This window comes from Mirounga leonina, unplaced genomic scaffold (assembly GCF_011800145.1).
Source record: "Mirounga leonina isolate KUSES-001 unplaced genomic scaffold, KU_Mleo_1.0 Mir_54, whole genome shotgun sequence".
Lineage (NCBI taxonomy): Eukaryota > Metazoa > Chordata > Mammalia > Carnivora > Phocidae > Mirounga > Mirounga leonina.
Window position 1 is genome coordinate 2726056 of NW_023270812.1, and position 13505 is coordinate 2739560.

General features: G+C 54.3%; 1 protein-coding gene across 1 annotated transcript in view; it reads left to right on the forward strand.

The window, feature by feature from the left end:
• The window catches only part of LOC118001860 (synaptojanin-2-like), a 98696-nt gene that overhangs the window by 23106 nt on the left and 62085 nt on the right, over positions 1-13505 (forward strand). Inside the window, exons 2-3 of the mRNA XM_034992043.1 lie at positions 3330-3416; positions 12589-12859. Coding sequence (XP_034847934.1) covers positions 3330-3416; positions 12589-12859 — 358 coding nt within the window. The remainder of the gene's footprint in view (positions 1-3329; positions 3417-12588; positions 12860-13505) is intronic.

A 13505-nucleotide genomic window follows, 5' to 3' on the forward strand; every position in this document is an offset into this window, starting at 1 on the left:
TCGGGTGATTTGGGAACAGGCTGCCTGAGAGGCCAGGCCTCTGGGAGTGTGGGGTCGGGGGGTGGGGGGGGCTGCATTATGGGAGAGGAACGTCTCCTCTTATACAGTGAGGGTTAGAAGGAGCGTTAGAGAGGAAGGCATTGAAAAGAGAAAATAAGCTTATAGGACCGATAGCTTGCCGACAAGTCTAGGCTTTAAAAGGACTGACTCAGCACATGAAAAAGTGACCAAGTGTTATGGGTTCCCACGTGTCCCCCAAAAAAGGTATGTTGAAGTCCTAATTCGCAATATGTCAGAATTTGCAGATGTCGTTAGGCGAGATGAGATGAGGTGAGATCATGCTGGAGTCGGGTGGGCCCCAAATCCAATACTACTGGTGTCCTTTTAAGAAGAGGACAAGCCACAGAGACGAACACTCGGAAGATGGAGACGGAGATGGGAGGGATGTGGGGGGGGGGGCACCGAGAACTGACAGCCCCCACCAGAAGCCAGGAGGAGGCGGGGAAGAATCGTCCCCTGAGCCTTCCTTCAGAGGGGGCAGGGCCCTGCTGACACCTGCTGCAGACTTCTGGCCCTCAGGCCCCGTGAGATGGTCCCGTGTTGTGGTTTGAGGCCAGTAAGGTAGCGACTTGCTGTGGCTGTGGGCTCCCACGTGGCAGGCAGAAAGGGGTTTCCACTGGGAAGGCAGTAGCTTATAGGATTCGAATGGGACCTGGTGGCCCTGGGGTGTTGTGCTCGTTTGTTTGCTGAACAAGAGGATGAAGAGCCTTTTGTTACTTGTATTGGCTTCGTGTTCCTGGTGACAGGCTGTGATGTGTGCACTTGTCACCTGTCACCCAGCCGGGCAAGCAGCCAGTTGCGTTTCCAGGGCTTCTCCTCGGGGGCACGTTCCCACCTCTGAAGTGTGGGTCTGACCACCTGACTCCGGCCAGCAGTCGGAGCTCGCAAATGCGAGCAAAACTCGCATTTGCAGAGGTAAATGACCACACAAGGCCCTCCTTGTTGCTGGAATGGGGTGACCCTCAGGCTTAAGGATTCTGTGTGAGGGCTTTTGTAAAGCTCCAAGGGTTGAAATATATATTCTGGGCTCAGAATTGTTCTTGTGCTTTATCAGCACGTATCCTGAGAGGAGGGCCGGGGTCCTGGTTCTGCCTGCAGCACCTGCGTGCGGGAGACACCGAGCTGGCCATGCCCGTGGCCTGCGGGCGTAGGCTTTCACGGGGTGGACCTGTCCTAGGTCAGGGCGCAGGCCTGTTTCCAGGAGGACTCTGTAGGCACAGGACACCATGCCTGGCCCTCCGCAGTGGGCTTGCCATCACCTCTGGGCAGGGGATGTTCATCTCGGCCAGGAGCAGATGTGGGGAATGGAGAGGCTACCTCGCCCTCCCTCACCGGGAGCGGGAGGCCTGTGGCCTCCGAGAAATGGGTTATAGCCATCTGTGGGCCCCTAAGATGTCAGCATCCTAGTCCTTAGTCCCTGTGGCTGTTACTTTGCGTGGCAAAAGGGACTTTGCAGATTTGATTAAGTTAAGGGGCCTGAGATGGGGAGATTGTCCTGGGTTACCTGGGTGGGCCCAGTGTACTCACAAGGGCCCTTAAAAGAGGGAAGAGGGGGGCGCCTGGGTGGCTCAGTCAGTTAAGTGTCTGCCTTCTGCTCACGTCATGATCTCAGGGTCCTGGGATCCAGCCCCACATCGGGTTCCCTGCTCAGTGGGGAGTCTGCTTGCTTCTCTCTCTCTTCTTCTGCCCCTACCCACGCTCATTCTTTCTCTCAAATAAATAAATACAATTAAAGAAAAAAAAAAACAGGGAGGAGGGAAGCAGGAGAGGGGGAGAGAATGAGAAGTAAAGGTGGGAGCAGAGACCAGAGTGAGGCCATTGCTGGCTATGAAGGGGGCGGGCAGGGGCCAGGAGCCCAGGAATGCAGCTGGGCTCGAGATGCTGGGAAATGCCAGGAAACAGGTTCTTTCCTAGAGCTTCCAGAGGAATGCAATCCTGCCGACACGGATTTTAACCCAGGAAAACCCATTTCGGAGACTTCTGACCTGCACAGTTGTCAGCTCACGGATGCGTGTTGTTTTGAGCCAGTGGTCTGGTCCTTTATTACCACAGCTGCAGCAGGGGGACGAGTGAATGACGCGCGGCTGCCCCTTCTCTGAACTGGCGGAGGGAGTGGGTGGGACGGCCCCCCCCCCAGTCCTTCTCATAGTTAGCTTTAGGTTACTATGCCCCCTTGCCCCCCCCCCCCAGCACCCTAATCAATCAGAACAATTCCTGTGAGGACCGGGGGGAAATGTGACTTAGTAAACTGGTTCTTAACCTCTTCAGGGTACCAACTCCTTTGCCATTCTGACAAAAACAGTGGCTCCCAGCTTCATAAAAAAATACAGCCAAAAATTTGCACACAGTTGTAGGTTGTACGGATCCCCCCAGACGCTCCCCCGGGAAGCTGCAGTGTCTGCTGGGCCTTCCTCTGTCGCCGCAGATTAAGAGCCCATCTGTCACAGTAAATCAGAGGCAGGGTGACTGCTCTCCTAGTGAATCTCCCTAATGCTGTCTGCCAGGCCCTCCTTTGAGGGTTCATCCGGGTTCCTATTTCGTTCTCTGCACATAGAAACATTCTTCAGAGGAAGGGTCCAAGGGCCTGCCACCGTCCGTGCCAGATGGTCTCTGGTGTCCTTGAAGGGCAAGGGCTCCCAGCTCCAAAGGGTCCTTCCCTCTGTCAGGTCAGCTTTCTTCTCTTGCTTTCTGCCAAGGCTGTGTCTCATCCGGGGCCCTGGTGGTCACTGCTGAAGACCCTGGGGGCTCTGCTCCTGTAGCTTGCTGGCGGTGGCGGGGGATGCCTCGGGCCCAGGCCCGGGGTACCCGGGACACGGGGGCATTCTGCACAGCCTCCCCTGTACGATAGTTAGCAGGTCCCTGCGGGCAGGTGGGCACTTGCAGGATGAGCCTCCGGTGAACAATATTTAGGAAGGAAGGTCCTCCCCACTGGGTAACGATGACTCACTCCTGCTTCTGAGCCTGCAGCCAGGGCTGAGCCTGAGGCACCTGCTCCAGGCTCGAACCTCAGCACCTCCTCTCCCTCACCCTCCCCAGCCCCCAGGGAGCTGTGGGCGCTTCCAGAGAGCAAGCTTTTTGTGGGAAGGTCTAAATCTCTGCAGCTCGGTGATTCGCTAGTCTTAAAGCCTCCACACACATTACTTGAGGCTGAGCTATTGTCTCTGCGTTTTCTTTTTTGAGTGGGTAGGGAGCCAGATGGGAAGGTGCAGTGAATGAACTCCCAACAGGAGACCCAGGCTGATGTTGTCTGTGATGTGTTTCTCTCCCAGCTCCGGAAGAGAAGGAGGTCATTAAAGGCCAGTATGGAAAGCTCACGGACGCTTATGGCTGCTTGGGGGAGCTCAGGGTAAGATCTGGTAAGTACCCGTTCAGACAGATCAACTGTCAGAACGTCTGCTGCTAGACTTCTGGGGCCAGAGCCTCTCCTGCATTCGTTTGGAAAGACTGCCGGATTTAGGCATTTTATTTTAGCTGTTAGGATCTTCTAAAATGTCTCTTTATTTTGCTGAGCCCGCTCCTCTGTGCTGGGGAGGAGGTCAAGGTGAACGCAGCCTGATTCTCACCTGTCCGTGCTGGCGGCAGAAGGAAGCTCACCTTCCTTGTTTGCCCTCCAGGACCTGAGTTCTTCCAAAGTCGGGTGTGTGTGTGTGTGTGTGTGTGCGCGTGTGCGGGGGGGTCCCCCCAGGGGGCTGTTTATCGTTTACAAGGGATCTGTACTGTAGAAGGGGTGGATGCGGGAGGTCAGAAGCCCCCGGACTCACAGGGGTGGCTTGGAGAATAGCCGGGACTGGGCGTGCATGTTGGCAAGGAGAGCCCCCAGGCACCTGCCATCGATCATCGGGGGGTGGGGGGGCATTTGAAAAATGGGCCATGTGGTCTGACTTTGAAAAGGCTGAGAACTCACAGGAACAAGCAGGCATCCTTGCTCCTATGAGACCTTCGGGGCTGAGCTGTCAGCTGGGCTGCTCTTGGGGGTCGCAGCCTTTCCAGTGGGGACCCTGTGTTGCCACCTCTGTGCCCCTGGACCTCCCTTCAGGGTCTGGCCACCCTTTCCTTCCTCCTCTTTCAGCCACCACATTTATGTTGGCTGGACCCAGTGTCTTCAGGGACGTTTAGGGCCCGGGCCAGAGCACAGGTGACATCCCTCCTTCTCAGTCCTGCTCCCCAGAATGAGAATGGCTGGGACTGGACCAGATTCGGGCGCACGGCTTTTCCCCGAGCCGAGCATGCTAGGGCCGCACGTGTCCCACAGCAGCTGTGTCCCCAGACCGAGGATTTTTTTAGCCGACAGAGTGGCACTGTTGTTTGTGACTACTTTTCTGGGTCTTTTCTTTCAGGGGATGGGGTCTCCTGAACTCTGATGCCACTGATTATTTTCTAACAGTGTGTAGGAAAAGCACTCAGTAGCCACATGACAACGTGCATGCATTCAATGTCTGTTTTGTGCCCGGGGCTAGATATGCAGTAACTTATTTAATCCTAAAAATAACCCAATATGATACTGTGTCTTTCCCACTGCTCCTAGTAACGGGAAGAGGCTCAGAGGGGTAAAGTTACTGCCTCCGGGAAGAAGAGTAGCTAGGATTCAAACCCAGACTGAGCAGCCTCCGTGCACTTGCTTTTTCCCTGAAAATGTGCTGCCCACATGGTTTTCTGCGGGACTTTTCCCCACAGTGATTTTAACGAGGTTACAGAACTTTCCTGTGGCCCTTGCCTCCACGACGGTGATGTGAGGAAGCCAGCTAACCTTCCACAGTGCGTACTCTGTGCCAGGCACTGTTTTAACAGGGTAACTCGGTTCTCCCACCACGAGAGGTGGGTGCCTGTTCCTGTCCTGCTTTCCCCACACAGGCAGAGAAGCTCAGAAAACTTAAGTGCTGTATTTTGTCTGTTCTGTGAGGTTTTTTTTACAGTGTAGTGTCTTGGCTCTTAGGATGTGTTACCGTTGTTGACATCTTACAGTTATAACCAGCAGTGGTTTTCTGCTACATGAATCAGTGATCTGTTTTGCACCTGACTGAGATCTGGATTTAGCGCAGGGCCGCAGCTTGGCCAAGGTCAGGCAGTTCTCAAGGGGGTGACCTGGGGTTGTTGTCAACCACTGGGCTGTTCTGTCTTGAAAGGGGACAGAAAAGGTTGAGCTTCCAAGGACAGGAAGAGCAGTACCTTTCCATCATCCCAGAGGAAAGTGTCTTTTTCCTGGACTGTGATCTGAGATTGGCTACAGGGAGTTGCTCTTAACAGCTCCCCAGTCTGAATCCTAGCTACACTTCTGACTTTAACCCTGAGAAATATTGTCAGAGTGGGCCCAGGTGGCTGTGGGGCATCTGGCCCAAGGTCAGGGCAGGCTTCCATGGAATCACCCGGGGCAGGATGTGGAGAGGTGACCACCTGCTGGGGAGCTGTCCCCCCCCCCCCCCCCACCCCGGGGGCAAGGCCGGGCTCCCTTCCTGCACCCAGTGCCACCCACCCACCCCTCCCCCAGGAGTGAGCTCGCACAGCCTCTGGGGGCTGCAAGCAAGCAGGCATGGCCCTGGCATGGAGGGCTGTCAGGTCCCCAGCCCCTATTTCTCCCTTCCTCTGAGTACCCCCAGCCCCGCCTGCCAGAGTCGCCCTCCGGGGGGGCTGCCATAACTCTCTCCGACGGGGTGAGGATGACTTCTGGGTTTTGGAATGTCAGGATTCTTTGGTCTGTTTTCAACACATTCCTGAAAGAGTCCTAGGGTATATGAAGGATGGATGGAAGGGTTGGGCCTTATCGTCCAGTTTTTTAAATCCCCTTTGGTTACATGAAGGAGTACGTGGCTTTAACTTGATTTTCTTTTCCTGCTGCAAGTTCCCGGCCCAGAGCTATCGTGTTTTCTCCTCAGCTGTTGAGGGTGTTTGGGCAGTGCAGAGTGAAAAACCAGTTGGGGATGGGCCTCCCTCTTGACTTTGTTAGGCTGAGGGTCTCTGTACAAAGAAAGAGACTTCCCCTCAGGCTTGTAACATGGGGCAAGTTGTTGAATTTCAATCTACCTAAGTGAAGATAGCTTTTTCATGTTAGAAATTAAGAAACGTGCACAAAAATTGCATAAAAGCTTTATCTCATGTTCCTAGGTTTTCATAAACACCGTAAGTCCCTCCTTCCTCCCTGAAATGCCAGCAGGAAGGGGGTGGAGCCCCCACAATTAGCCGGGCAGTCGGGCTTCCAGATGCACACATGATACAAAGCATAGAAAGTGAGAGTATAGCAGTCGAAAGAATTTATCCCAACAATACCAGGGATTTAACTCCCTTTTAACCTAAGCTCTCACGGCCTTCCTATTTCATAGCCTCAAGGGTTGGATACAGTGAGGTCTGTAATGAATCGTGTCTGCTGGAGTTGTGTAGTGCACAGCCTATGAAGCTGTACCAGACGGCCCTCCTTCTGGAGTTGTGTAGTGCACAGCCTGTGAAGCTGTACAGGACGGCCCTCCTTCTGGAGTTGTGTAGTGCACAGCCTTTGAAGCTGTACAGGACAGCCCTCCTAGATTCTAGTTCTAGCCTCACAACAGACTCACTTTCTGTATTTATTAATCTCTCTAGGGCTGTATTCCCACCTGCAAAACCAGGAGAACTGTCTCATCTCTATATTACATAATTCCTAAGAGATTTATAGGGGAGAAAAAACCCGGTCTGAACGTGGGTACCGAGGGGGAGGGGGCTGGCCTACAGAGGGGTCCCTCTGGGTGAAGGAGGTGTGGGGTAGGGGTCAGGGCACTGAGTCCTGGTGGGTGGTTAATCTGCAGAGGCTAGCGGAGGGCTCACTGCTGGGCAGTCACTACAAAATGAAAAGTCTCTGGAGAGAGAAATGTGATCGTCTTTAGTCTTGAGATTCGGGGTATGCAGTGTTCTCTAGAAAGTCTTGAAATGACGTGGCCTTCATCAGTCTTAGGGTCATTTACGACTTACCTCCAGTGCTGTGCTGGTAAATATTGGACATCCAGCTCTCTGGGGGCAACAAAGCCCTGATAGGAAGCGTCTGCCGGTTTCCATGGTGTAGCTAACCCACCCCTGGCGGATTTCAGGCTACGGCTCGGAGTTGGGGACAGATGGGCACAGCTGGCTCCCATGAGCCTGTGTAAGCCGCCGCTTTCACGTTCTAGAAAGGGAAGGCGAAAGAGATCCTTGAAACTGCGCCATGTGGGTGCAGGGTATTTAGAACCCTGAGCTGGCTGGTATGGGGGGAGCCTTGGGGCGCCTCCACTCCAGGGGTGGGCTAGCCTAGAGCTCCTGAGTCCTGTGTCTACAGCTTTAAAGTATGAGTGTCCTGTAAGGCAGGATCGATAAGGGGGTCTATAGGCAGCCCAGCGTTGAGATTGGCACGAACCTGGCCAGGGGGCGAACTCTAAGGCTGAGCCAACAGAGAAGTGCCAACGCAGGGGAAGCAGGAGGCCCGGCAGCCAGAACACGCCCAGCATTGTCCCCGCACAAACAACGTTGTGTCTGCGCATGACTCAAGGTGCTCCTAGTGCCAGCCCTTTCCAGCCAGATGACAAGCGGCCACAGCGCGACAAGACACGGACCCCGTTGCTGCAGGGCTCAGGGGCTTGGGGGCAGCTGGGCCTCGGAGTTGGGTTTTGAAGGCAATCCTCTCGAGGGAGAGAATTTCTAAATCGACATTGAGGTCTCCGAGGTTGTGTGTGTGTGTGTGTGTGTGTGCAGAACCTAAAAACTTACCCCTGTAACCAATTTAAAGTGGACAGTTTCGTAGCATTAAGGACATTTACGTTGTTGTACAACCATCCCCACCATCTGTCTCTAGAACTCTTTTTATCTTCCCAGACTGAAACCCCGGCCCCACTAAACAATACATATTGGGGTGGTCGCCTCCCATTTCCCCACCCTGCCTGCTCAGGCTGCGGGACTGGTCCGCACTCTGGATGTGTGTGTGTGTGATCCCTTCCTGCTCTGGTGTGTCTTTGGGCCTGTGACCTGTTGCTTGTCCTCCCTGTCACCTCCCCTAATGCGGCCAGCAACTTCTGACCCAGGCTTGCTCTTGCTTCGGCCAGAGCCCTGGAACCAGAGTTCCTCCGAGCTGGAAGGGACCCAGAGGCCGTCTGGCGCATTGTTCTCTGAGGCCCAGAAAGGATAGGAGACTGGCCAGAGGCCCCACAGCCGATAGAGACGTGCAGAGGCCAGAGTCTCAGCTGCTGAGGCCAAAGCAAGTTTGAGTTTTGTCTTTCCTGTGCTAGAAGATCCTTCCTGGTTTTAAGCCCCTGGACTCAGCCTTGACTAATGACTTCTGAGACCCCACCCCCCCCACTCCCCCCACCCCAGGCCTGGTATTCTTGGCTGGGAGGAAACTGATCCTGCCTTACTAAAAACAAAGCCTAGGTCTTGTGTGCAAGGTGAGCACCCGAAGGGACATCCTTCACACCTGGGGCAGGTGAGTCCCCCCAGCCCCACTATTAGCCCCTAGAGACACCTTCTGACAGGTAGGCCAGGGAGCAGTGACCTCCCACCCCCACCCCACGGTCTGGTGCTGGGCTTGAATCAGGACGCTTTCCTTAAAACCTGTAGTACATGGAGTGCATCCAAGGTTGCTAGACAAGCAACTGGAGTGACAGGAAGCCACGCGCCAGGCTGCGGAGGGCCGGGTCCTCCTCCCAGAGAGGCTGTGGCCTGACACAGTTCCTCTGAGGTCACAGAGACTGTCCACGGTACACGGACTTGGTCAGTTCTGAGGAGAACTGTTCCTAGGTCCTCACCTCCTTTGTTTGCCTAAGAATGTCCCTGTGATGAGGGGGCCTGTTTCTCATTCTCCTCCATCCCCTTCCACCTGACCTTCTTCTGCCTCCAGAATGGGTCACTCCTTGACCCCACTCATGGTGTGTGGCTCTGGGTGGCAGATACCTACAGATGCCAAACAGAGGGCCGGTTCCGCCTATTGTTGTTGGCTCTGGTGAGGCTGCATGTCACCTCGGTGCCTGGGTGACATTCAGTTTAACAAGTCAGGGGACAGCCAGCGGTTGGCTTTTGACAAAACTGGAGGAGAACGTCAGTGGGCCATCAGCTGACGGCATTAATAGTAATTTGATGGATAGATTTTGTGATTTTTTTTTTTTTAACAGGTAACTCAGAAGGACGTTGAAGAGTGATTAGGCAGCGTTTCTATAATGAAGCCCATCGATCTATGAATGTGAACAAGGTTTCTTAGTGTTCACATCTGTAAAAATGAAAAACAGAACTAGACTTGGTACAGGATCTAGTTTCATTCCGTTAATAAATAATATTTATCTGTGGATATAGGAACCAGAGGTCCCATCCACCTTCCCAATAAATCTTTATATTTTTTATGTTAAATCATGTTTAGCAAAGCATTGTGTTTATAGTGTTTGACCAATTTTGTACTAAAAATCATTGCAATGATAACTCAAGTCTTTTAAACACTTCGAGCATTAGGATCAAACTGCTGCACAGTAGGATCAAGAGACACAGAAGCACAAAATATGTGACATTAGGATGAAATTCTGGGGGGACGTGGAATGGAAATACGAGGAAAATCCCATCTGTTCAAGAAGAACTTATTCATGCATTCCTTGATCAAACCAGAGTCTAGATTCTACTGGATCCTGGTAAAGAGGCCCACAACAGTTTTATTTTTACACGTCAATATTTAGCATATGCTGGAAAATATATTATTCATAACCATTTGAACTAATGATGAAAATGTGTGGTGTCAGATGAGCAAATGGTACGTTAGTCAGCCACACGCCTAGTGAGACAGTAGGCCGGTGGGACTGGAGACTGCCAGACCTGGGGGCCCGAGGGAGCCGGGGACGTGAGACCCACCACCTTTGCACTGTGGGTCCAACACAGACTAGCCGCGCACTTGGGCAGATGATTCAGCTCCCCCAGGGGACAGTCCCTCACGTGTGAAATGGCAGCCTCGTCAGGCATGTGGGCCATCCTTCAGCGAGGGTCCAGGTAAAGAGTGCCGGCTCTGGAAGCAGACTTGGTCTGACTAACTTCCCAGGCGGTAGAGCCCGAAAGTGGGTTCACATCCCAGCTCCCCTGCTGGGTCACCTTGGGCAGGCTTCTTAACCGCTCTGTGCCTCCATCTGCCTCTCTGTGAAATGGGGCTAAGAGTGGTACCTCCTCCCCGCCCATGGGCTTGTTGAGAGGAAGGTCACGGAATGGTGTCTGGTGCCCGGGAAACACCAGGACCTGAGAGTCCGTTGTCATCAAAGTGCTTGGTTCCAGTGCGCTCCTATGGTGGATTTTTAAAAATTTACCTGTGCCTTCCCCTGAGCCCCTCGTCCCAGGACTCAGGAGCTCCAATTCTCATTATTTTAAGAGCGTTTTCATACCTGCTGCAGCCGCCCCTCCCGAGCCTCCCCCGGGCCACTGCCCTGCACAGGAAATGCCTGCTGTCTTCAGAGCCACCCGGGACTCTTGCCAGGGACTCGGTTCCCCCACGCAGGGGCTGTTGAGGAAGTGCTGCTCGAAATCCACTCCACAACTTGGGTGGAGAGGCTTAGTTTTCCACGCTTCACCTTGACCCCACTCTCTACAGAATCCCCTCTGGGGCTCGCAGCCTAGCCCGCAGGGGCTGTCCCCTGGCCATGCCTCTGGTTGTTCTTGAACTCCCCTTTCCCTGCTCTGAGCACATCGACAGAGGCAGAGGGGATGCCTGGGCATTGGTTCGAGCACAGGCTATGGGAATGTTTGTGTTTGTGAGGCTATAATTCAGAGACATCAAGCCCACACAAACCCCACCTGTCTTCCAGAAATGACACTTATCCTGCTTAAGAAACTCAGCCCCCCGACAGCGATCACTGTCCACAGCATAACTGCCTTATTCTTTAAAGTAGTTGCTTTAAAGTAGTTTCCTGATAATCTGCCTGGGGAGGTGGGATATGAGCCAATATGGTCGCCTCGTTGGTTCCACACCCCCCCCAACAGGAATGGTAGGATTAGTGACCTAGTTATTGGATGAAGGCATCTTTAAGAAAAACCCAGATGTGTCCTGGCCCCGAGCAGCACCCTTCTTCTTATCAAGTGTGAGGAGGGAGTGGGGGGGACACAATGAGCACTGGGACTTAAGGGTCTTTTATCAGAGTGTCTAAAATGTTGGCCACCATGGCTCCAGATAATGACCTCTGACCATTGGGAATGGATCTTGCTGGGAGCAGGTCCCTTAAAGCTCAGCAGGGTGGGAAGAATATCCTCTGGACCAGAACCACACCAGCCCCTGAAGGCCAGTTGGTCCCCCCAGTGATCTCTCGGGCCGTCTCCTGAAACAGAGCAGGGGCACTGTCCCTGCTGTCCCCAGAGCAGAGCCTTGCCATGCACCCCTGACTCCCACAGCATGTGCTTGTCAGTACCTGTGCAGTGGGGGGTGCGGAAGAGAAGGCAGCCACGGACGGTGTGGTGGGGTCCCCGGAGGGGTTGCCTCGTTCTGGCAACCAGGTGGGCAGTGGTAGGGGTAATCATTTCGTGGGGAGTGGGGGGCTCAGGTAGGAAGTATTCCTCCAACATCTGCCATGTGCAGTGCTGGGATGGAACAATGAAGCAAAGTCCTGCCCCTAAGAAACCCCCAGTCTACTGGGGGACCCAGATGGAAACGAGGTTGTTAGCTCTGCGTGTATGAGGGCTAACAGGGATGCCGTTGGCCTGTAGGAGGGGCACATAGCAATGTCTTGGGAGAGCAGGGCAGGCTCCCCGAGAGGAGTTCTCCTGGAAAGGAGGGACTGAGCTAGGGTGGCCCTGATGAACACTGGGAAGGCTCGTGGCTCTTCTAGAGGGTGGAGGCAGGGAAGGTGAGTGGGGAAGGCCTTGCTGGACAGATGGTGGTGGGGCGTCCTGGGCAGAGACAACATCTTGGGCAAAAGCCCAGGGGTGTGAGGGCATATGGCGTATTTGAGGAGCCACAGAGGACAGCCCTTGAGAGCTGCTGGACCATGGGTGTCCGTAGGTGGGGAGGGATGGGGGTGGTCGGCCTGGGAGGAGTTCCCCTTCCAGTCCTGGGGGAGGTGGGAGCTGTGGAAGGATTTAAGCAGAGAGGGAGGTCTTCCAGCAGGCCACTTCGAGAGGCTACTCCGGTGGCTGAGCTTGGAGGACTGACCCCACTGGGGGGCCCTGAGCCAGGTGGTGCCTGAGGCTTCGTGGAGAGGGCGGATTTGCAAGGCTTTGGGTGGCAGAGAGCGGGAGAGGCTGTAGGGCCAGGAAGGCTCCAGGCCAGTGACCCTCAGGCTGGTGGGCAGCAGGATGGCCTGGCTGCTTGTTACAGCTCAGGTGGCTGGCCCCTGGCCCCGCGGTCTGGATGGGACCAAGAATTCGCAGTTCCAGTGGGCTCCCAGGTGGTGATGCCGCTGCTGATCAGAGGCCACCCTCGGAGAACCAGGCACTGGGCTTCCGGCTCCGGTGACAGATCCCTGGGGCTGCAAGGGAGCAAACACAGCTGCGTGGTTGCAGTGGCATTGTGGGAGCTTGTCCCCTGCTCGGCTCTGGGCTGCACTGGCTCAGTGTGGTGCTAAGCCCCCTTGTCTGTTTCCCTTCCAGGTGGCGCTTCCCTGAGCTTCCTGGTTTTGGTGACAGGCTGCACATCCGTGGGCAGAATTCCAGAGGCTGAAATCTACAAAATCACCGCCACCGACTTTTACCCTCTACAGGAGGAGGCCAAGGAGGAGGACCGCCTCACAGCCTTGAGGAAGATCCTCAACTCGGGGGTCTTCTACTTCTCGTGGCCCAGTGATGGGTCCAGCTTCGACCTCACCGTCCGGGCGCAGAAGCAGGGCCATGACAGCTACGAGTGGGGGAGCTCCTTCTTTTGGTGAGGGCCCTGGGTCATCTCCTACCACCCTGCCGCCCCCCCATCCCCGTCCCCCTTGGGTCACATGGAGGGCGGGCTCTGATTGGCACCTGTGTCCTTGTTCTCTGCTTTACATCATCCTGGGGTACCTCTGAGAGCCCAGTTGCTCTCAACACAGTGAGAAGAAAGCTAACCCCCCATCCCCTCTCTGGGCTCAGAGAAGGTGTTCAAAGTGGTCTAATGTAGATTTAGAAAAGAAACTCTCCATAAGTAAAGAGCATAAGAGCCAACATCTACCGGGTCTTCCTAAGTGCTGGGCCGTGCTCAATGCTCCTGTGGTCCTCTCAGCGATCCTGGTTACCCTCTGGTGCACGCACATTTACTATTGCTTATATACGGTGCTCATGTTCTAATAAGTTCCCTGCTGGTAATAACTCAGAATCCTCATAGTAACCTATGAGGTAGGGTCTGTTTGTTATGCCCATTTTACAGATAAGGAGACTGAGGCTTGAACAAGTGAGGGAATTCGAACCCAGGCATTCTGGCTCCAGATCCTGTACTGTTAATCACCAAGCCAAACCAGCTCCTCTGACAATGGGGAAACTGAGTCAGCCTGCCAAGATGACGTGTAATCATGTGATAAGACATATCCTGAAGCCCAGACCAA